Below are 23300 nucleotides of genomic sequence, written 5' to 3'. Positions count from 1 at the left end.
ATTTGCTGGATCAGGAAAAAGGCCCTGAGCCAGTTTAAAACCAGGCTATTTACCCAAACCCTTCCTTTGTCTGTCAATCCCTGGAGGATCCAGTTTGAACTAGCATATGTGCATCTTTCCAGGGAGATGGCTTCGCTGGAGATGTCACAACCTGGGGGAATTTGCCTCATCACCCCCTGCTTTATCCGTCCCATGGAAATACATATAATTTCACAACAACACCTGCACCACTGCATTTTTAATACAATGGACCCTAAAGGTATTAACCCTACTTCCGTGAGGTCTAACTTAACTCAGTAAAGCAGGGGTGACCAAACCATGGCTCGCGAGCTGCATGCGGCTCTTTTACAGTTAAAGTGTGGCTCATGGAGCCTGCTCCCCTCCCCCCCCGCCACCGCACACATTCTCCACCTGGGGAGGATAGACTGGGGCAGGTTGAGCTCAGGGCTTCTGCCCTGTGGCAGGGTGGTGGGTCTCAGGGCTTCAGCCTCTTAGGAGGTGCCTGCTGGGGCAACGGGACTGACGCCCCGAGCCCCAGCAGGCACGGCCCGCAGGGCTGAAGCCACGAGCTCTGGCAGACGTGTCCGGCTCTCAAACTTCTGAAGATTATCATATGCAGCTCAGAGGATCAGTAAGTTTGGCCACCCCTGCAATAAAGTTTATCTTAATTCCATAAGGTTTATTCAGGATATTATCCATCTGTCACAGCACATACTCAGGACCAAATGACAGATGGGTTTATGGCAGGCTTTGATGAAGTAAGTACAGTGGCTACAGGTCTGAATTCTAGCCTAGCAGCTGTAGTCTCCAGCCACAATCCCAGGTGGACAAAGATCAATTCAGTGAAAAAAAATCTATATTAGTAGAACAGGAAGGTTGCATAGTTGGGCACTCAAGAGTCAAGAAATGTCAGAGTTAAGAATATGCAACCATTGCTCTGCCCCATTTAAGTGTGCTTTGCAATACAGCCTTTAGCTACAGCCGCCGACCAGTCCTCAAATTATACAACATAACTGCATACAGTTATTACCAAAGCCTTAAACAGACATAGCATCTTTAAATGCTTCTTTATTCTTCTATATGTTATGTAACTCATTTCATTGTCAGAATGGTCTGTCTTATTTTGAGAGACTCCAATGTTTTATAAGCTACAGTCTCTTCTCTCTAAAGGATTGGGCAGATCTTCAGCTAATGTAAATCAGCATAGCTTCACTGAAGCCAAAGGAACTTCTCCAATTTACACCAGCTATGGATCTGTCCCTAATGTCTTAATAACGTTGTCAGTACCTATGTTCTACGCTTTCAACAGGATACTTTGGTTTTCCTGTGGCAGTTGATACAATTCTGCACGGTGTTTTATCAGTGTATTAGCTCACCTGCTGTTTCTTTAACATATGAGGAAGTCTCGGCCCTGATCCTGCAAACACTGACACATGTGAGTAATTTTCACACCTGAGTAGTCCCATTGAGCAAGAGGAGTAAAGGATCCGGGCTTAACTGTGTGCATTCTGGACTTTGTGGCTATGTAGCATAGGTGATCAAAAAAAGATGTGGGGCTGTTTCAAAATCAGATTTTACAATGTTTTCTCTAGAAAAATTAGCAAGCATTTTATCCAGAAAACCTCAGAGAAACTGAATTATCTCTTGACCAGTAATTGTGGTAGAATTTTTGGGAAACAAATTCAGTCACTGAGAGGTGAAACAGAAGGATTGCAGTCCCACTTTAAGTAAAAAGCTCCACACAACCTTAACTAAGAAGTCACTGCAGGTGCCTCCATAGTTGGCAACTCACCTATGAAAAGGTCAGGGCTTAAACACCTGTTTAACACCTAGTTAATCCACATTAAACTATTTGGCACTCGGTAAATTTATGTTAATGCTGTTCCAATAAAGCAGGGAGCATTACCATTCAGTAACATTAAGCCCATGTCTACACTACTAGTAGCATAGCCCCAACGCTGTAGCTATGTCAGCATAACCCTGTAGTATAAATGCAGCCGACAGCATTTTTCCACTGCTGTAGAAAACCACCTCTCTGAGGGATGGTGGCTAGGTCAACAGAAGCATCCTTCCACTGACCTAGCTGCATCTGCACCAGAACTTGGTTGGCATAGCTATGGGTTTTTCACACCTCTGAGCTCCGTAGCTATGTCAAACTACATTTTAAATGCAGACCAGGCCTCATCCAAACCCGTTTCCTGGGAACCATCCTGATATGCCATGTCCCAATGAAGTAACCACCTATAATCCAGTGATATTTTATGTTTATTCAGCGCCTTTCAATCCCAAGCACGTTGCATATTACAGCTGGGATTTTTCATAGAGGCGTTTGGCAGTTAAGCACCCAACTCCCATTGAAAATCAATAGGAGTTGGGCACCTATCTATGTTAGTCACCTTTGAACCTCCCGGCCAGTGTTCCCTCTAATTTTTCCCACCCACGTGCGGAATGAATTTTGTTATGTGCACCACTATGAAGGTGATGTGTCAGGGGTGGGGCCGAGAGGTTCGGAGTGTGGGGGGAGGCTCAGGGCTGGGGCAGAGGGTTGCGTGCAGGGGGGAGGGCTCTGGGGTGGGGCCAGAGATGAGAGGTTTAGGGCTGGGGCAGAGGGTTGGGGTGCAGGGGTGTGAGGGCTCCGGCTGGGGGTGCGGGCTCTGGGGTGGGGCTCAGGATGAGGAGTTTGGGGTGCAGGACGGTGCTCTGGGGCTACGGCGGGGAGAGAGGACTCCACCCAGCTTTCTCTCCCCACAGCAACACCTGGGCTGGGGAGGAGAGGTGCCTCTCCCTGCCGTGGCAGCTCCGGGGCTGGGGCCACGGGGTAGGCGCTGTGACGTTGCACTCCATAATGCTTTATAGAAGTATGCTTATAAGTGTCAATATGACGTAACTGGAATATGTTTTATGCTAGATATGCTATGTAACGTATCTTTGCAAAGGTTATGTTCTACTGCATGTATTAATCCTATTCATATGCATGTATCATTTTTATATCTGAAGTTATGAGCGTTGGCTCTATGCTTGTATTTAAAGTGCTTGCTGCTCCCAGAGCCTGCATCCAGCAAGGCTTCCCTCACTCTGAACCCCTCGGCCCCAGCCTGGAGCCCCCTCCTGCACCCCAACCCCCTCATCTCTGGCCCCACCTTAGAGTTCATACATCCAGCGAGAGCCCAAACCCCGTCCCGAAGCCCAACCTCCTGCCCCATCTTGGAGCCCCTTCCCACATCCCAAACCCCTCATCACCAGCTCCACCTCAGAGCCCACACCCCCAGCCAGAGCCCTCACCCCCTCCTGTACCCCAACCCCCTGCCCCAGCCTGGTGAAATTGAGTGAGAGCGGGGGAGTGACAGAGGAGAGGGATGGAGTTAGCAGGGGGCGGGGCCTTGGAGAAAGGGCGGGGGGCTGGGCAAGGGTGTTCGGTTTTGTGCAGTTAGAAAGTTGGCAACCCTATCCCCAGCACAGCTGCTCTCGGGTACCTCACCCAGCTGCAGGAAGCTCCACGGCTGCTGCCTTCAGCGCCCAGCTCTGACTATTTGACGATTTTAAAAATCCTATGACCATAAAATTGACCAAAATGGACCATGAATTTGGCAGGGCCCTACTCATTACATATTTCCCTCTTAGAAGGCAGGCCTATGGAATCCTGCATCAGCTGCAGCTTCCAGATGGTCGCCATGGTAGGTTCCATACAAAACAATAGTCTGGCTTGGAGAAGGTAGAACTTGGGTCTTGGTGGCTAGATCCATATCTGAGAGAAAAGGGGGAGGATTTTGGCTAACCAAAGATAACAGAACGCATTTCCAGCCACTAGCGAGATCTGGGAATCCAGGAGCAGAGAAGAGTTCAACAAGACTGCAAGACTCCATGCCACTTTGACAACTGGAGGACAGCTGCCCCTGCTCTTCGACACAGCTCCCTCTGCCAACACACAATTCCTACGCTTCTGAACGCACATGGCAAGCAAATTGGCTGGAAGAAGTGCATTTTTACAAAGCCCCTTGTTAGAATAGAACAGCTGTTAAAAGTCAGTGCAGTCTTGCTAGGATTCCTTAGCCCAGGTGAAATTAACGGGGGTTCTCAGTCCCATCCTCAGTGAAAGGTGCAAACATCATAAAAATCTTCATCACTAATTGCTGCCTTGTTTGCTGTCTGCAATGGCAATTAGAGAGGCCAAGGACAGAATGGACTTAGAAACTGAATTGCCCTCTCATCCCTCCAGGCAGTACCTGCCAGGTCCAGATTTAAGGCACACTGGCGGGCTGGGCACCGTGCGTGGGGAAGCGTGCAGTGCTGCTGCTTTGTTCTGTGGGAAAGCAGATTATTTCAGTCTCCAGCCCCTTCTATGAGTATTTCATTCACTTCATGAAAAGAAAGAACCAAACAATTTGATTGGTTTCTAGGCTTTCCTATTGCTGAGGTGAAGAGATTATTATGCTTATTTATCATCCGTTTAGGAAAAGTCTCCTATCAGCCCTTTGGGCAATTCCTCAGATGCACCTAGTTCTGAATCAGAATGCTCTGTGCACTTTAAATTAACCCTTGAGTGGCAGCAGGTGGTTTACCTCTGCAGACAGGTGCTTTGGACAGCTCTGGACTCCGACTGCCCACCTGGAACCCCTGGTCTCTCATCTGCATTCCATCTCCCTCCCTGTGTGGCCCCTGGACTCATACGCCATCCCCTGAAAGTTTTACACTGCGAGTGCTCCATTCCCATGGCGTGTGAAGACATAATAACTCCCCCACCCCCCGTGCTATTAATACACATGCCTGTAGCAGGATGTTCAGGGGGAGAGCCAAGTAACAGGTGCGAGAGATAACGTTACGCTGGAAAAGAGCAGGGCTGCTGCTGCCCATGTGTTAGGAGGGTAATGTCTCATATTCATTGTCCTGTGCTGGAATGCGCTCAGAGCATGGAGAAATGTCACGGAGCAGCTCTTCACAAGCTGTCGATCCAAGGCCAAGGGTCAGTTCATTGTCCCTCGGGCTCCAAAGGCCAAATTCATCAAAGGGGTGTGTGTGCTGGGAGCGCTCAAGTTTTAAACAAATTGTATGTTTGACATCTGAAAACTAAAAAACTAATGAATGAATATGGGCACAGATCTGTCTCACTAGAGCCAGCCGTTGCTGGTAATGGCCAAAATCCCCAAACTTGGGTGTTTTAAGTTAGGCATCGAATCCTTGCAAGCTCTTTGGGGCAGGAACTGTTGTTTTCTTCTGTGTTTGGACAGCACCTAGCACACTGGTCTATCACTGGGGTTTCTGGGTGCTACAGCAATAGAATTACATGAATAAATAAGAATTTAATAAATCAGTAGCTTGATTTTGAGAGGCACTGACCATAAGCAACTGCCATTGAAACTAACAGGAGCTCAGAACCTCTGAAAACCAATCCACTCATACATGTATCTAAATATGGATTTAAGTGTCTAATTTTAGGCATGCAAGTTTGAAAATTCTGGCCAGTATCTTGTTTTTATAGAATACTTTTCATCCAAAAGGACTTTACCAACTGTATAATGTAGGTATTGCTTTACCCACCACTGAAAAGCTGCCTCCTCTGTGGAGGAATAAGGTAGCTTCTTTGCAGTGCACAGCAACAAAGACAAGAAATGAAGTTGCATTGTTCATGCAGTTGAAAATGCAGGGCTACATAGCAGAATTGGTTGAAAATTTTCCACTGAATTGGTTTTTCAGAAAAAAAAAAAAAAAAGTGGTTTTGACTCAATGATTTTTTTTGTAAGAGGTGTCTGGATTCTGCTGAACATTTTGACTTTTTGTCAAAAAAAGAACTTCCAAAACCAAAAAGTTTTCAGTTTTCTGCCAAAACCTGAACAATTTTGGCCACCCTCCCGCTCTCCCTAAAAAGTTATTTGGAACTGCCGCCACAGGCCCTCACAGAACTTGTAGTTCTGCTCCCTCATGCCCCCTTTCTCTGCTATGGGCTGGGTTTCCCAGTCAAACTACATCACCTCTGATGTACTGTGGTTGCTCAACAAAAGAAAAGACCGTAGGGCACCAGGGGAGATGTAGTCTGGCCAGAGAGCCTGGCACATAGAGCAGAATGAGGGCACGAGGCACCCGAACTACAACTGCCATGAGGTACTGCGGCAGAATTTCCAAATGAACGTTGTTGGCTGAAAATTTCTGTTTTCAGTTTTTCACTGGAGAGTCTACCCTCTTCCCTCACCATCAATTTCCCAACTAGCTCTAATGTTCAGCCACGGAGAATGTAATAATCAAAGGGCTTGTCTACACCGTGGGGTAATGCACTCTATTGACGTGTGATTTCTAAAGCACACCAATGTGCTAAGCTTTAACTGGTCTGTGTAGATCCCGCTGGTGCGTGCTAATCTCTAGTGTGCTTTAACACAGCACTGTCTCAAACAGTGCTATGTTAAAGTGTACCAGCAAGGTCTACAAGGACGAAATAATGCATAACATGTTAGTGCACTTTAGAAATTACACTCCCTTAGATGCATTACCCCACACCAAGCTGAAATTTTACAAGGTAAAGTGAGCTGTAGCTCACGAAAGCTCATGCTCAAATAAATTGGTTAGTCTCTAAGGTGCCACAAGTACTCCTTTTCTTTTTGCGAATACAGACTAACACGGCTGTTCCTCTGAAAGGTTAACACTGACACTCTTGTGAAAATGCCACTGATTCTTAAATGTTCACAAGTGCTCAAGACCTCTATTTTACATCTGATCCACAAGACAGCTTCTTCAGCAGCTCTGTACCCGATAGTGTCATGCTGAGACACTGGTTCAAAACTGACATTCAGTAAATCATAAATACTGCTGTTTGCAGATCCTAGAGAGTACTGTATATACTCGTTCATAAGCTGAATTTTTTTAGTAAAAAAAGGAAGCACTAGAGAAGGGGGTCGGCTTATGAACGGGTATAGAGAGGAAGAGGTGGGACACAGCCCCTCCCCACCACATTGGGGTCAAGGAGAGGTAGCACAGCCAGCAGAGCCAGAAGGGAAGAGGTGGGGCCAGAGGCTCTCCGATTCTGGCCACGCCGCCCCGTCTGGCCTGTCGGAGCAGGCTGCAGCCAGCCCAGAGACATCCTCCCCTAGCCCTACCCAGATAAGGTGGGAAGGGATGGGATGGGGAGAGTGTGGGGGTCCCAGGCTAGGGGTGGGGTCATGTAGGGGGTGGTCACAGGGGTTACTCCCCTGACCCCCAACTTCTCTCCCCCCAAAAAAATTTCCCCACCAGTTGCTGTCCCAGCCTGTCAGGGTAAGCAGCTGGTGCGCCGGGACACTTTGTTTACTTAGGTTTACCTCCATGCCTGCGGACGCTCGAGGTAAACAAACCATCTTGGCTTGCCAGCGGCTTATCCTGATGGCCCGGGAGCCAAAGTTTGCTGACCCCTGAATTATAGGGTCGGCTTATGAATGAGTCATAAAAATTTTCCATTTTTACGTATCCATCTTGGGCGGGGTCAGCTTATAAACGAACTGGCTTACGATCGAGTATATATGGTAAGTATTCCTTGGAGGTTTCCAATCCAATTACTGACCCTGCCCAATCTTGCTTAGCTTATGGTAAGCAGAGACAGGATCACAGCACAACGTTTATGCCTGAAGGCCATTAATGCGCCTGCTTTTAGGTGCACAGAAAGGCCACCACCACAACTCATCACCAGACATATAAAGCTCCCTCTGTGATTCAACAAAATACAGTGCCCCCACGGTATCAAAAAGGAACCAGGAAACCAAAATGCCGTATGGTATCACTGACTGCGTGCTCTCCGATGCATTCCAAATTCCACAACATGCCAAATCATTCAAGACCAGGATTTGGAATGCCCCAGACACCAGGACATGTCAGTCCATGCCCTGCAATCAGGAGATGCCTCACCCATGCCCAGCACTAGTCACCTTAGGTGAGATTCCCCCCTGTGCAGATAGCCTTCATGCTACTGAAATCCTTCAAAATAAAGGCTTAATTCAGATTTCAGTGGCATCAACTCCTTGTTTACCCATCTGGGGTAAAAAAAAAAAAAAAGTTTGAAACACAACAAAGGTGTTCAGAAACAAGCCATTCACCCTCCTTGCTGAACTCCCTGCTGTCTCTGCTGAGCCTGCCAATCAAGTTGTCAGTTAGTGACAATTAACATGATGAGTCTGAGAGAAGGATGAGCGTCCACTAGGAACGGGACTAAGACCATCAGCTCATTTCTCATAGTCTCGCTATGAGAAATGATCCAGCATTGAGTTGCAAGTGGTAATGTTAAAGTGAAAGGCTCCATATCTCATTACTCATTACAGATTCCCCCAGCCATCCAGCCCTGCCACTGCCCCAAGCTGCTATTATTTGTAATCTTATAATACCTACAGTAACATCCGTCTCCAAATTATTTCCTCTGTGCCCTGCAGCACACACAAGATGCAATGGCACAATGCTACAGCTTTTGCAAAACCTGAGCTTGCGCATCAAAAATTCAATCCAAGCAACTGAGAGGGTAGAATTTTGCCAGGCTGATTCAACCTTAAGTTTTCTGCCAATTTACCAGAACCTCTCAGTCAGTTTTCAAGAACACATTTGCTGTATAATCCACTTTCATTGGTGCATGTTTCCTATTTTGTGGTCGGCCTTGTGCCTAGTGTAAATCACTTGTACATAGATAATGCAAACCCACAGAAATAGCGAAATAGGGCAGGAAGAGGGAAATAGAGTGCACGCTGGGAAGTTATTGAATATTTAGATTCAGGGAACAGATAGCTTCAAGGTTGCAGAGGAGGTTTCCCTTACACATCAATCATTAAACCACTGGTCTGAACTGCAACTAAACAAACTCCCAAGAGTTTAGTCAGTTACAACTTTGCAGAAGGCAACACCAAATATTTGCCTTGCTCCAGCCAGAATGTCACAATAAGGCGTTTTGCTCTTCAGGGGGAGTCCCAGATGCGAGCAGTGGGTGAATTAGCTGCACACTCAACACTGAGTATCTGGTACTTCCCACAAAATAGCAAAAGGAGCAGGAGCAGCTGGGCAGCCTGGGAGCTTCCTTCTCTTACCCAGAACTTGACAAGGAAGAAGGCATTGGGTGGCCCCTTTTCAAAGAGCTCCTTCAGGCCCCCTTTCTTCTCAGGGAACTTGTCATAGATCTGCCGGATGTCCACCGCCTCGAGGTAGGGGTCACTGTAGCTGGGGCTTGACTGGCCAATGTGAACAAACAGGTGCTTGTTATACTGCAGGGAGACAGGTGTGAGACATTAGGGTGACACAGGATGGGCCTCGGTTCAGAGTTATCACCCAGTGCTCTTCACAGCAGAAAAGATGGGAACAGAATGTACTGGCTGGGACCATCTAACCATAGAGTTCAGGGGAGCTTTTGGACAGAGACAAACCAGGGAGCCCATTTGGGCCTTAGGACCCAAAAATCATTTACCTCACAACAGGCATGAACGGTACATGTGCAGGAGGCCTCTTAGGAAAACACTGCAGGAAGTGCTGTCTGGCCCCTCGCCTGCTGAAATGGCTCTGCAGGGATTCTACCACTATCTCATGATCACCAGAGCGCAGTTTGCTCTGGCCACATCCTCCCACCCTGGAACATACCCAGAATGCCCACTACACTCAGAGGGGAGATCAGAAGTCGATGGTGTAGAAGCGGCTACACTGGCTTCATGTCATTCTGTCTTTTGGGCCTTAGGACATTTTAATGGAGGAGAATCTGTTTTTACCAGATCCTAAATTCCCCAAGCTTGGCTTCTAAATTTGTCCCTGCCAATGCAGAGCAATTCAGTGGACCGGGCGCTTCAGTACATAGTTAAATAGCTAGACACATACTGAACAGCACACCTAGTGTAAATTAAAGCTATCCAGTGGCAAAAAATACATGGGAAGTGGGAGTGAGGTTCATATCTTACTGTATCTTGGTCTTGTTGTTGTTCCAAGAATGCAGAGAATTCTAACATCCAAAGTTTGGAGCTGGCAACCCTTCGCCCCTGCCAAGGTGGAGCCGATGGGGAAGGTGAGAGGCCAGCAGGAGACTCAAACCCTAAATGCAAGGGGATGAAAAAATGAGATGAAAAAGAGCCAAGTCAGCAACAACTGTCATTTTCAGCATCTAATGCAGGGGTGGGCAAACTTTTTGGCCTGGGCCACATCAGGTTTCCAAAATTGTATGGAGAGCTGGTTAGGGGAGGTTGTGTCTCCCCAAACAGCCAGGCATGGCCTGGCCCCCGCCTCCTATCCGACCCGCCCCGCTTCTAGCCTCCTGAAGGCTCCCCCAGGACTCCTGACCCATCCAATCCCCCTGTTCCCTGCCCCCTGACGGCCTCCACAGGACTCCTGCCCCATCCACCACCCTGGCCCCTTGATAATCCCCAGACCCCCCACCCCTGACTGCTCCCTGCCACCTCATCCAACCTCCCCTCTCATTCCTGACTTGCCCCCAGGACTCCTGCCCCATCCAACCACCCCTTCTCCCTGTCCCTGGACCGCACCCTGAACCCCTGCCCCTGACTGCTCCCGCCACCCCATCCAACCACATGCCTCCTTCCTGACTGTCCCCCCCCCGGACCCCTGCCCCATCCAACCCCCGTTTCCCGCCCTCTGACCACCCCGCCCCCTATCCACACCCCCGCCCCCTAACCACCACCCCCAACCCCCCTGCCCCTTTACCGCGCTGCCTGGAGCACCGGTGGCTGGCAACACTACAGCTGCGCCTCCCAGAGCACTGGGTCAGGCCGCGGCTCTGCAGCTGCGCTGCCCGGCCGCCCAGAGCATCACACCAGCGGCACAGTGATCTGAGGCTGCGGAGGATGGGAGACAGCGGGGGAGGGGCCGGTGGCAAGCCTCCCGGGCCAGGAGCTCAGGGGCCGGGCAGGAGGGTCCCGCGGGCCGGATGTGACCTGCGGGCCGTAGTTTGCCCACGTCTGATCTAATGTCACAGCCTAGTGAGAATCTTTTTTGGACTTCAACCCTCATATAAAACACTTGTCACAGTCCCATCACTCTGTCCCGCCCCGATCAGTTTCTCAACTGTTCTTCCCTGAGGAAGTAACCCAGGATATGCTGCTAAGTAATGGATCAATCTAACTGCCACTGAAGTCAAAAGAAAGATTCCCACTGACTTCAGTGGGAGCTGGACTGGGCCTTAAATGAATAGCAAGACAATCTGCTTGGATATCTGAGAGCAGTCACCACGAATGAGGAAATGTTGAGATTGGGAAGGAAAAACCACCTTCTGCTCTACTAGAACAAGGCATCTGAGGAGAGTCACATTGGAAATACAACCCCCTTATTGTGGTGAAAACAGAGCGATCTTCTGGCTGGAGCATGGTGCTGGGATCTCGTGACTTCTAATTCCGCCTCTGCCATTGACCTATTACGTAATCTTGAGCATGCCATTTAGCCTTGCTCTGCTTCAACTAGTGGGAACTTGGCATCTAAATCCCCCTAGGCAGCTTTCAGAATCTCAGCCTATGTTTCTAATAACTCTGCCTGGGTGCAGAGACAGCAGCCACTTTGGTTTTGGAGTTGCTGCAGCCTGGTGTGAGAGGAGACACACACCCTGTGCTCTCTCAGAAACTTTACTGTTCTTCTTCCATGTTTGTGGCTTCCCTTAATTTTAAATGGAGTCATTCGGACTGCAAGTAAATATTGCTCTTTGTGGTAACCGGAGAAATTAAAAACACAGGATCAGGTATGGTGAGGTTAGATTGAGTGAGTGGAGCTGGATGGGACATGCATTGGTTGGCTATATCAGATAAACCTGTGGCTGGACAGAACAAGTCTGGGACTAGATGTGGGTTGTTCTCATTCTTGTGGTTTCTCAGGTCCTTGCGGAATATTCGAATTTTCCATTTCCCCTTTAGTGGCAGGAAGCATGTAAGTCTCCTTTATAGTTATGACTAAAGAACTATGATTTTCTTACATGGCAACATGATGTGTATGTGCTGTGCAAGAAACTGTGTTTCCCTACCTACCTGGTAACGGGAGTGGAGATTGAACAGCATAGGTTTGTTGAGAAAAAGGTTTCACGCTGTAGGAATATACATGAGAGTTAGTTAAAGAAAAATCAAAGCATTTTGTTCAGTTCTCTGGGTAAATTAGGTGAAGGACTTTCCGGGGGGGAGAGAAAGTAACTCCATGAGAGGCAAGGAGGGCCCAGAAAGGGGACCCTAACAGTCCCTATACAAAAGGGGCCTCTAAGAGCATAACTTCAATAGAGCACCCCATGTATAAAAAGGGACCCACACAGCACACTGCATTCTTACCTACGTATCCAATAGCACAGACCCACTCAGGGGCATCCTTCAAGCTCACCTCAACGATTGGCTGTATGGAGATTGCAGGGCTTCTGACTTGATTCCCTACATGGCCTGCCCACCTAGACCCTAATGCCCATGTATTTATACAGCCTTTTGTCCAGAGATGGACTTAAGTGTGGGAAATGTCAGTAAATGGCAACTCAGCCTCTCTGTGTTGGGCTCTGCGAGCTCCTTTCCTGGTGATGGGCCATGTGGGGACAGCTTTTCAGAAGTGCTCAACACCCTCAATTGGGACTGGATTATCAACAGAGTTCCACTCCCAGTTAGGCCAGATTTTCAGAAGTGTTCAGCACCTGGCAGCGCCCCCTGTTCTCAGTGGGAGGTGGTGAGTGCTACGCTCTGGAAAATCTGGCCCTTAGTCAAGATCCCTGAGGGATCCCTCCCCAGTTCACTTGCAAACTAGAGGTCTAATTCAGAGGCCACATGTAAGCTGATATGTGCTAGATAGCTTTAGGGTCCTTTGGACCTACTCATACCCACTTACTGATGTGCAAGGGCATCTAAATGGGTGTGACTTACATGCTGAGAAGCCAAGACGTGTGAGTTGAAGGAGGAGAGGTGGCCAACTTTCATGAACACTGTTCTTACAACTTCCTGTTACTGCCTTTTTTGCTACACTCTTTTCTTCTGGATTCTCACTGTAGGCCAGATCAGGCCCAATGTGAATCCCTCCCATACCCATAGACACAGTGGCGCAAATTCCAAGATGAAGTGTAAAAGGAGGGTGTAAAGGGTGAGTTAAGGCCCCCACTCAGTTCCCTTTGAAGCCAGCTTTTCTGTTGTCTTTGATAGGCATTGGATCAGACCCTAAGTGAGCCTAAGTGAATCTAGAGGCAGTTTGAATGAGTGTAATGTACATTTTGGAGGGGTCAGAAGAAGAGGCAAGATTCACCAGTTTAAGACTCCCTCTGAACTCATTTAGACTCATCTTTGAATTTAGCCCTAGGCCTTTTGCCTCAAATCCATGCCTGCTTCCATCGATAGCTTGGGGAGTGTCTGCCTTTCCGAGAAACAGCAGCATATGGCCTTATGGTTTCTTAACCTCGAGCTAATTGAAGGTACTGCCCAGCTCAGGGGAACTTCCACCACAGCACGGGAAGCAGCCATGTGTATGCTTAGGTGTGGGAGTACTCACTCGTGAGAGGATCCAGCTTGGCCTGGCAAAGCTCCTTGCCAAAACTGCAAAACCAAAGTACAGACACAGTCACCATCCTGAGGCTAAAGAAAACCAGACCTTACTCCTGTCAGAGGCTAGTGATGGCACATAACAAGACTGTGAGAAGGGCTAAGTGAGCCTGTATTCCCCTGCAGCGGCACTGATGGGACTTGGAAGGGTTAAGCCAGATGTGATAAGTAATTAAGGACAATTTTTCCAGCGGTAGACACTGCGTAAGAGTGGCTCCATTTTTGGGTGTCCAACTTCAGGGACCCCAAAGTCCACAGTCACTTTTGAAAACTTGGCTGCGTGCGATTAACTCCGCATGTTACACTGAGATGAGCTGGGAGGCACCGTAGGGCGGGCTAGCACCAGGAAACAGACCTTTCTTCAGAGATGGAACAGGAAAAGCTTTCTTTTGTGCTGCACAAAGGCATTCTGCATTGGTTATGTGCATCTAGAAAGCAGGCTGGGGGAAGCCTTGCAAAACCATGCCTGTTACAAGTTTTCTTGCTCCATGGCTCAAAAAACCTGGATCCATCAGCATCCACCAGTCGAACTTCAAAACCTGGATACTGACCCCATCCCAAACTCTGACTCTCCTGACCTGTCACAGGGTGGAGAAGAGGGGAAGGAGAGACAGTGAGACAAAGAGACAGCCTGGGTGCTGACATGTGGTGCAGTAACAATGGCCAAGTGAGGACAGGGAGGTGACAGCAACTGGAGGGGTGAGGAAGGAACACAGGTAGGCCTCGCATTTTGTTCAGCGTGCGGAGTCCAGATATCGTGTCTCCTCTTTATTTATCAGGTTAATTCCTGATCTTTACATGGCTGCATTACAAAAAGAAAAAGGAAAAAAGAGCAATCTGAACTTCTCAACATGGAGGGATTTCCTGTTACTGCAAGCAGCAGCCGTGGCATTCAGGTGACTGATCTAATGCTGGCTGCATTATGTATCTGACCCTCCATCACCCTCTTAGCACAGTCCCTGAACTATACAGTCCCAGAGCCCTGGACAGAAGGAGCATCCCTTCCCTCAGGATCTCAGTGGGATTCATCCTGCAGGGTACAGAGAATCTTAAAGTTCCATGGCTTGGTTCAAAGGGCTCTGTGGTCAATGGAAGTCTTCCCCATTGACATCAGTGGGCTTTGGATCAGGCCTCATCTCTTTAGGCTTCTATATGAGGTCACCTGTCACCATGGTATACAAGCACTTGTGACTGTACGTGCCCAAGAGGGGGCTGGGGACAGACGGCAAGAACGGATTTGCTCAATACAAAAGAACCATGTGCCAGAAAAGACAGCACAGACATCCTATAACATCACTGGTGATTAACATCACAAATGCTCCTCTCGTCTACATTGGTTTTAGTGTGTCTCCACTGACTTCACTGGAGTTACTCCTGATTTACACCAGCTTGAGAGGTGAATCAGGCCCTAAATGTTGCAGTTACATAGCAATTTTGCCCTTCATGTTAATGAGGTGCACTTTGAACTTGTCCCCTGTGGTCTGTTTCTGGGGTGTGTGTCTATCACAGTTCCTAACTCTTATCTCTAGCTGACTCTCCTGCCCCATTTCCATCGAGACACTTCACTCACCCCAGACACAGCAGGGTAGGCTGGTCGCGGGAGGCCAGGCAATATCATTTTACTGTGGAAGGCGGTTGCAGAGATGATCTGGGCAGATGACATTGTAGCCATACTCTGCATGGCTTTATCTTTAGCTGCCTGATCCTAGGGGGGAGAGGAAGGGAAAAGAAGACATGGTGATTATAATAATCAATATGTCGTGCTGGTGTCGTGCTGGGCACCCAGAACTCCCATGGACTTCGATCAGGGAAATGGGTGCTCAGCACCTCTGAAAAATCAGGCCAGTAAAGCCATTCAACAGGACCACAAGTGACTTTCTAATGCACAGAGCTCACCCTAGTTAAGACTGCAACTTAACTTCCATTATAAAATCCAGTAATCACTTGCTCAGAACTTTCCCAACATTTCTCCCTTTGGTCTGAAGCTTTTCACACTCAGTCTCAGCTCTACGGCTGTGAGGTTTTGTTACTAGAAATGTGAGTCAGATCCTGCCAGCCATTTCTGAATTACTGGCAAGGAGCTGGAATGGGACAGATACTTTTCCATGAATAAAAATCTATACTCTGACTCAGGGGTAACACAAAAACAGCTCCTCACCACAAAACAATCCCCTCCAACCCGGCACTTGGGCTGGTCTAAGTGAGGATCAGTCGCTTTGTTACGATCCATTTTTTCAGGGGGGAAATAACTTGTAAGCAACAAGAAAATCACCCTCAGGTATGTTCAGCAGGACAGCCCTGCCTTCCTTCTATGGGATGGCAACACTTGTGGTGGTGTGTAGAGTACAGACACCGTATGCCCAGCTAGCATGGCTATAAGTAGCAGCATAGATGGTGAGGCACAGTTTAGACAAGCAGAGGAGAGTGCCCCACATGGATGAACCCCAGGGTATATACCCTGCACACCCAAACAGCGCCTCCCTGGTCTACACTGCCTCTTCCCTGCCAGAGCTTTTCACTGTGGCATATAGCTACTGTGACAAAGTTCCTCCTCTGCCTTGGTGGGTCCTGTGCTTATTGGCGGATTTGCTCGCCTCAGAGGGTTCACGGCAGCCCTCAGTTTGGCTACTTTCGTGGCTCAAATCTGCCGTTCACTCAGTTAGCCTCATCACTGGCCAGCAAGGGGAAAAGGAAGAAGAACAATCCCCGCAGTCTCTGCTTATCCACCTAGTGGATCGGCGAACAGGCCAGAGACCTTCCCCTCTGGTGGAACCCACAGTCCGGGTCAACTCCTCCAGTACCAAGTAGGGAGTTGGAAGGATGGGGGGAACCTGGGCCTGCCCTCTACTCCGGGTTCCAGCCCAGGGCCCTGTAGATTGCAGTTGTCTACAGTAACTCCTGTAACAGCTGCGTGACAGCTACAACTTCCTGGGCTACTTCCCCATGGCCTCCTCCCAACACTTTCTTTATTCTCACCACAGGACCTTCCTCCTGATGTCTGATAATGCTTGTATTTCTCAGTCTTCCAGTAGTACGCATTCTCAGCTTCTTGCACCTCTTCCTCCCAGCTCCTCACACGCACACCACAAACTGAAGTGAGCTCCTTTTTAAAACCCAGGTGCCCAGATTAGCCTGCCTTAATTGATTTTAGCAGCTTCTTGATTGGCTGCAGGTGTTCTAATCAGCCTGTCTGCCTTAATTGTTTCCAGAAAGTTCCTGATTGTTCTGGAACCTTCTCTGTTACCTTACCCAGGGAAAAGGGACCTACTTAACCTGGGGCTAATATATCTGCCTTCTATTGCTCTCCTGTAGCCATCTGGCCTGACCCTGTCACGCGGCACATTCCCTACATGCCACCACAAGCGCAGACAAGGCCTTAGTTGGGCGTTTATGCTTGTGGGTAACGACACTATGAAGTCACTAGGAGGTTTAATATGTGGAGCAGGGACCTCAAGGCTCTTCCTAAAAGCAGTCCTCTTCCCAGCTAGGGAGCATCGGCAGCAGGCAGGGCCACGATCCCCGCCCCCACCCCCGTTCGCTTCTACAGCCAGAGCCAGTCTCTACCTTTCAGACTCTCTTCTGTCTGTGACATAATGGTGACATCATCGGTGGGATGATGATTTTCATAAGCAACCGGAATAGGTGACCTCTTACAAGTGAAGAAAAGTGGCACCTCCTTCCTCAGCAGCTCTGCTCCTTGTGTGTATTCAGAGTCAGAGCAGCTGGCTTTAGTACCTAAAATAAATACTCTCCCTAGGGTCTCCATTCCTTTTCCCAACCTCCTCTTCCCTCAAAACTCCCTGAATGCTAATAATTAAAAAAATCAGAGGAAGTAGAAAAACTGAAAATAAATGAGCCTCTACAGAGGGAATGGTCTCCAGCTATAGTGTTTTCCATGGAGCCTCAGCAGAACCAGCTGGTATCTCTGTGTTGGTATCACTCAGTATGTGGAAGGGAAATATTTTTAACTGCTGAGAAAGCCTACAAATGTTCAAAAGCCTGGGGAAGCTTCTGCAGAATCCTATTTAAATAAGGCTTTAGGAAAATATTTTAAAGATGACCTGCTAAATTTTAAAGAAAAGGGTTATGTTCATTTTTGCTTCTTGATGATGTAAAAAGACTTTCCAAATTGCCGCTGAGGCTTTTTTTTCTGTTTGCTTTTTACATTTGAAATTCAACTGTAATCTACTCCGCTTTATGTGGAAGATATAAAGGAAAGACAGCGAACTTGTGGAATAATAACACACCGTCATTTAAGAAGTGAAATGTGGGCAACTGAGAGCAGAAGGGAGTTTCAATTTAAAACTTTTTTCCCCGTTTGAATTTTGTTAATTCAAATGCCTGACAAAGAGTTGGGAGCAAACTTGTCTTTGTTAATGAATCAACACTGATCCCTTCCCCTTCAGCTAAGGGACGAGAAAACTCGGAATCAATTTCTCTAGACTTCCAGCAAAAATAGGGGAGACCAGACTTGATATTCCTCATATCGCTAAAGCAAGAACCAAAATGTCCTCCACTCCCCTCCCCCAGCCCCCCAAGCCCTTCTTATACTTTGTAATGAAAGAAATAAGGACACAATAATAGGTTAGTTTTTCGTTGCAGATCATTTTTCAGTCTGGCCTTAGTGCAGGTGACAGATATTTTAGCCAATTAGGACATAGAAAATTGCTGTCTCCTGGGGAAGTATTTTTCCTCAAGCTTTATCCCATTTTTGTTAAATTCATCTTGAACATGGTGCAAAAGCCTGTTACGGGCATAGTGGACAGCTGCAGAATACACTCTTGTGTGTGCTGTGGAAATAGCACTATACTAATTGCCCAATAAATCAGAACGTGGCAGGTCTGCTCTCCAGGGTATAAACATGAAATGTGTATTTGATATGGAAGGGGAACCAGCAGCAGGAGAGCACACAGCTGCCAGCAGGAACTTGGGAGAAGGGCAGTAACCTCTCTGATTGCATCTCCTAGCTCTACAAAGATGAGTGGGGGAAGTGAAGGAAGTAAGTAAGTTGAACGAGAGCGTGGCAGACTTGCCTCTGCAGGTCAGAAAGGAACTGACTGGTGCTGGGAAATGGTTCACTGCAGGCATGTGAGCAGAGCTCACAGCATGGCCCAAAGCAATGTAAAAGGAAGCTAGAAATGGAGCTCCCCAAGACACCTTCATTCCCTGAGAATGAAGTCTCCTTGCCCCCAGGCATTAAGTGGAAGCAGGCTCAGCTGGCTCATTTCCAATCACGCCAAATCCCAGGGCTGTGACACGCCAGGAACAGAATCAAGGTTACAGATACAAGCAGCAGTAAATCTTTTCACATGGTGGGCAGTTGTTTCCTACTCGCACTTCCTCTCTCAAGCCAGTCTCCACCTGAATAGATCACTTACTGGCACCACAGGCTTCCAGCCCAGACAGCCATACCTAGCTGCTTTGAATTGGGCAGCTGTAATTTGTAACTTCTTTCCCTTCTCAAAGCAGCTGGAAACAGGACTGGCTGATCACGGAACTATCACAGAGTTGTACAAAGAAACTGAGGGAGGGGTGGAAAGTGTGGTAGCTGGGGATCAAAACGCAGACACATGCAGTTCAGCACTGATCGGGACTGAGTCCAGCTGGTTCATTTACAGAGAGTCAGCTCCTGACGATGAACACTGAGGAGTCATAGAAATGGAAGGCTGAAAGGGACCTCGAGAAGTCATCGACTCCAGCCTCCTCCACTGAGGCAGGACCAAGGATAGCTAGACCATCCCTGACAAGTGTTTGTCTAAGCTATAATTAAAAACCTCCTGTGACGGGGATTCCACAACCTCCCTTAGTAACCTCTCCCAATGTTTAATATCTTTACGGTAACAAGCCTTTTCCTAATATCTAACCCAACTCTCCCTTGCTGCAGATTAAGCCCATTACTACTTGCCCTACCTTCAGTGGACATGGAGAAAAATTGATCACCATCCTCTTTATAACAGCCCTTAACATATTTGAAAAGTGTTATCGGGTCCCCCCCACAGTCTTCCTCTCAAGACTAAACATACCCAGGTTTTTTTAACCTTTCCTTTTAGGCAAGCTTGGTAGAATTTGATTTTTTTTATAATGTTGATAGATAATATTAATGTTTATTTTTAAGCATTTTTTACTTTTACGTATTTAAATTTTCTCAGTTGCAAAAATTATGGGGTTTTAAGGGTTTTTTATTTTTATCTAGTTAAATTTTCAAAGTTGTGGGAAATTCTATAGTGGGGCGAGGCAATAATTATTTAATTACAGTAGACATTCAGAATGAAAAAGTTCAAGCTTTATAACCATTAAAACACAAATTGTCAACATCACATCAAAATATACAAGGTAAATATCCTTAAATCAAACTCTGATACCTTCTCAAGCAGCATTTCTCTTCCTTTGCCTAGATGTACCTTTCAGTTATTACTGATCAAAATAGTTTTTGTCGATTTGCGTGCATACAGTGAAACGGATGTTTACCACCATTTACTGATAAAAATTTAATCCTTCCAAGCCTACTCACTGGTCATGTTTTCTAAATCTTTGATAATTTTTATTGCTTTCCTCTGGACTCTCTCTAGTTTGTCCACATCTTTCCTACAGTGCGGTGCCAGAACTGGGCACAGCACTTCAGCTGAGGCCTCACCAGTGCCGAGTACAGTGGGACAAGTACCTCCTGGGTCTGACATACAACAGTTCTGTTAATACAGCCCAGAAGTCACCTATAGCTTCTAAACAGCTTAGTCCTAAATTACACTCTTCACCCCAGACCTGTGTTAGACACAGGTTCAGAGTCACCTCAGCTGGTACAGGGAGTCACAATTTGCAAGGGACGTCCCTCCCCAGCAGAAGCGCATCCCCGGAGGAGGTACTGGTTGCCATCACCATAGTCCCCTCACGGTTATGCCAGCAGAGGGTAGCTTTAGTTTGTCCAGGCAGCTCCACGGGATTGCCACCAGGAGAAGCGGTGAGTCACCACATTCCCACGGCTTGTCCTAACCCTACTACAAACCCTGGCAGCACAAGGAAGGGAGGTTGTGGCCACTTTATACCACCACAACCTCTATCCCACCCCCATATATGTTCTGCCACTGTGAACCCAGTGATGTGCACTATGGCGGCATACACCAGAGGTAAATCGGCCCCACAGAAATGAAAGTCATTGTTTCTTCATTCTTTAAATAGAAATCGCTTCCAGCACCACAGAGCCATAACAATACAAGTGTTAGCTCAGCACTTCCTGGGAAGTGCCTCTTCCTCCCTGGCTTACAACAGTTTAGCTGCTGATCTCCCCCCAACAAGGCTATTAGGAGGGATTGGCTGGTGTGTGTGCGTTATGGTTAAGGATGCCCAGCATACCTTTAGCTTGGCTTGGATCTCCCGGGCTTTCCGACGCGCCAGCACCTGGATGTGACTGGACACCTGCATTGAAAAACAATTGCCATCCTCATTCAAGGGGACATCTTGGGAGTTGCCAGCAGTACTGAACAGAAGCCCATGACGTCTGTGCGATGGGGAATTAGTGATCCTTTTAGTTTCTTCTTTTCTTTTATATTTTTTAAAGAGAGGTTGCAGTAAGAAAGACTTTCTTCCAAGCGCAAACAAGCCCAATCTGATCAGGCTGCAGGGGCTAAGAATAGGTGTCAAATCAGAGGTCTCCACTGACCCAAAGGGCCCTATGAAATCACAGCCCTTCTCCTACAGGGCTTAAGGAGGCTGCTTACATGTCACAGACCTCTCTCTTTATGGTACCACGTTATGGCCTCGTCCAGGTAGAAGGGACACTTCCCAAAGTGAGTTCTTACCTAAATCCCTCCTCTCCAGCCTTTATAAATTCCTTTGACTCACCTGACTTTCCCTCCTCCCACCTTGGGCTATGCCGAAGGCCCTTCATTTGCCATTTTTATTTTTATTTCCTGGGATCATTGGGCTTTATTTAAAAACCAGTGAAAACCATAAACAAGGGGCAGTAGGCGGAGGGCAGGAGGGGTGCCCAGTACTCAGAGGGGATGGGGGGCAGGGACACTCACCATGCAGAAGCCTTCCACTCCCAGCAGCAGTAGGGCAGTCTTGCTGCTGGGACCTGGCTCCCTGCCTGTCTCGCTCCACCACTGTGCAGAGGAAGCTGATGGGAATGCACTGAAGGGCCAGGGTCAGCAGGGGGCTCTGTCTAGCAGAGGCAGCTGATGGGGCTCTATGCACTGGGGCTGTGCTAAAGGCTGGGATCAGGAGAGGACTGGCAGACTGCAAGCCATGAATACTGATCTCCTCTGCCAGGGAGAGCCTTCTGCTGACCCCAGCCCTTCAGCATGGCCTTGTCTTCTTCCCCTGCAAAAAAATCCCCGGGTCCCAAAACAGCCAAAATTTGGGTGAAAAGTCAATAAAACCACAAAACTGGCTTTTTCAAAAACCTGGGAATGGTTCTGGGAAAAATCAGTAAATACCGATAACAGGCACACGGCCATCACCATAAAGCTGAGAGAAATGAGGGCTGAGACTCTGCCCAGCTTCTTTATCAAGCAGTGGGGTTAAGAGAGAAGCTAATGCTAACTCTGAACTCGTGTGTGCCTGAAAGGTTCTCGACCGAAAGGTCTGGAGACCTGAAGTCCTATGTGTGTCTCCAGCAATGGCACATTATTCTGAACAGCCCAAACCCCTGTGTTTTAATCCCTGACCTGGAAGGACCATCTGTAGGAGTTCTGTTCCTAGGGCTACGCATTCTTTGGCCTTTCGAGTGAGATGGCCCAAAAGAGGACCAATTACGGTGATGGGACTCTTGTCTACAGAGAACGGGACTGAGACTGCGAACTCATTCATACGTGTAACCCATCAGATGGTAACAACTTCCATTAACTGACAAGGAGCGGGAGAAGGCACCATACACCAAGACCAGGGGTAATCAATTATTTTTTGTCAAGGTCCAAATGTCTTGGTCAAGGCATTTCTTGGAGGCCCAAACTCCAGAGGAAAATCATACAAAAATAACTATAATAATAATAAGCAAATAAAAAGATTCCACAGACTGTTAAAAAGCTTCTGGTGGTCCAGATTTGGCCCGGGGTCTGCCTACTGACTACCCTGGCCTCACCTTTCTCACTAACCTGAGAGCGTAACAATTAATCTCTCTCCGAACGCGCCACTGCAGGAAGTTTCCTGTGTCCCTGTGTGGTAATGCTACAGTCCCATCTGAAGACACTCAGACTGACTGAACTCACAGCTCTCATTACCCAGCAGACGGTGATGATCTCTTTCCAAAAGGCAGAGACTAACTGCAGCCAGCAGAGAGGCCATTAGTTCACACAAGCCCTCTCCATCCCTCGGGACGCAAACAGAGCAGCCAGTGTCACACAGTCAACTTCACACCTACCTGTTTCCTTGTGCGCGTTTTCCCTGTTCTCAGTTTAATATAGCGGGCAATCAGCTCATTTCGGCCTGGAACAAGGAAATAATTCAAACCAAAGTTTAGAGAGACATGATCTCAGCAAGAAGATGTAGCCTGGACGTTTCTATCTATAGCGGCCTGCAGGGAGGCGATAAGCCCTAATGCTAACCCCTAGGTCAGGAATGTTCTCATTTAGTTCATGTTGCAGAGGCCAGTGTTAAAAGAGAAGAAGTCTGGACTGAAAATTCTATTCCCCATATTGCCTGTGTGCAATTTACAATGATCTCTAAAAGTTCCAGGTTTGTGTCCTTTTAATGGCTGGTTGTGACCAATAAAGTTCTGAGGGGTTTTCTTCTTGCTCTTTTTTTTATTGAACCTTAAAAATTCAGGTCCTGTCTGCCTTGTTTTCCATGGAAGGCTGCATGAATGCTTGGAAAAGTGGGATTAGAACATCACAA

General features: G+C 47.7%; 1 protein-coding gene across 5 annotated transcripts in view; it reads right to left on the bottom strand.

Moving 5' to 3' along the window:
• Window positions 1-23300, bottom strand: part of TEAD4 (TEA domain transcription factor 4) — a 78266-nt gene that overhangs the window by 10090 nt on the left and 44876 nt on the right. For 4 of the 5 annotated variants that reach the window (XM_075120737.1, XM_075120735.1, XM_075120740.1 and 1 more), the window contains 7 exons: window positions 22828-22892; window positions 20820-20882; window positions 15043-15177; window positions 13423-13466; window positions 11943-11998; window positions 9879-10009; window positions 9024-9197 (listed from right to left, as the gene is read on the bottom strand). In XM_075120737.1, the coding sequence (XP_074976838.1) occupies window positions 9024-9197; window positions 9879-10009; window positions 11943-11998; window positions 13423-13466; window positions 15043-15177; window positions 20820-20882; window positions 22828-22892 (668 nt within the window). The remainder of the gene's footprint in view (window positions 1-9023; window positions 9198-9878; window positions 10010-11942; window positions 11999-13422; window positions 13467-15042; window positions 15178-20819; window positions 20883-22827; window positions 22893-23300) is intronic. The other variant, XM_075120742.1, reaches the window with a different exon arrangement.

Source organism: Caretta caretta, chromosome 1 (genome assembly GCF_965140235.1).
Source record: "Caretta caretta isolate rCarCar2 chromosome 1, rCarCar1.hap1, whole genome shotgun sequence".
In the NCBI taxonomy this organism is placed as follows: Eukaryota; Metazoa; Chordata; order Testudines; family Cheloniidae; genus Caretta; species Caretta caretta.
Note: the sequence above shows the minus strand (reverse complement) of the source record. Positions and strands in the feature narration are given on the sequence as shown.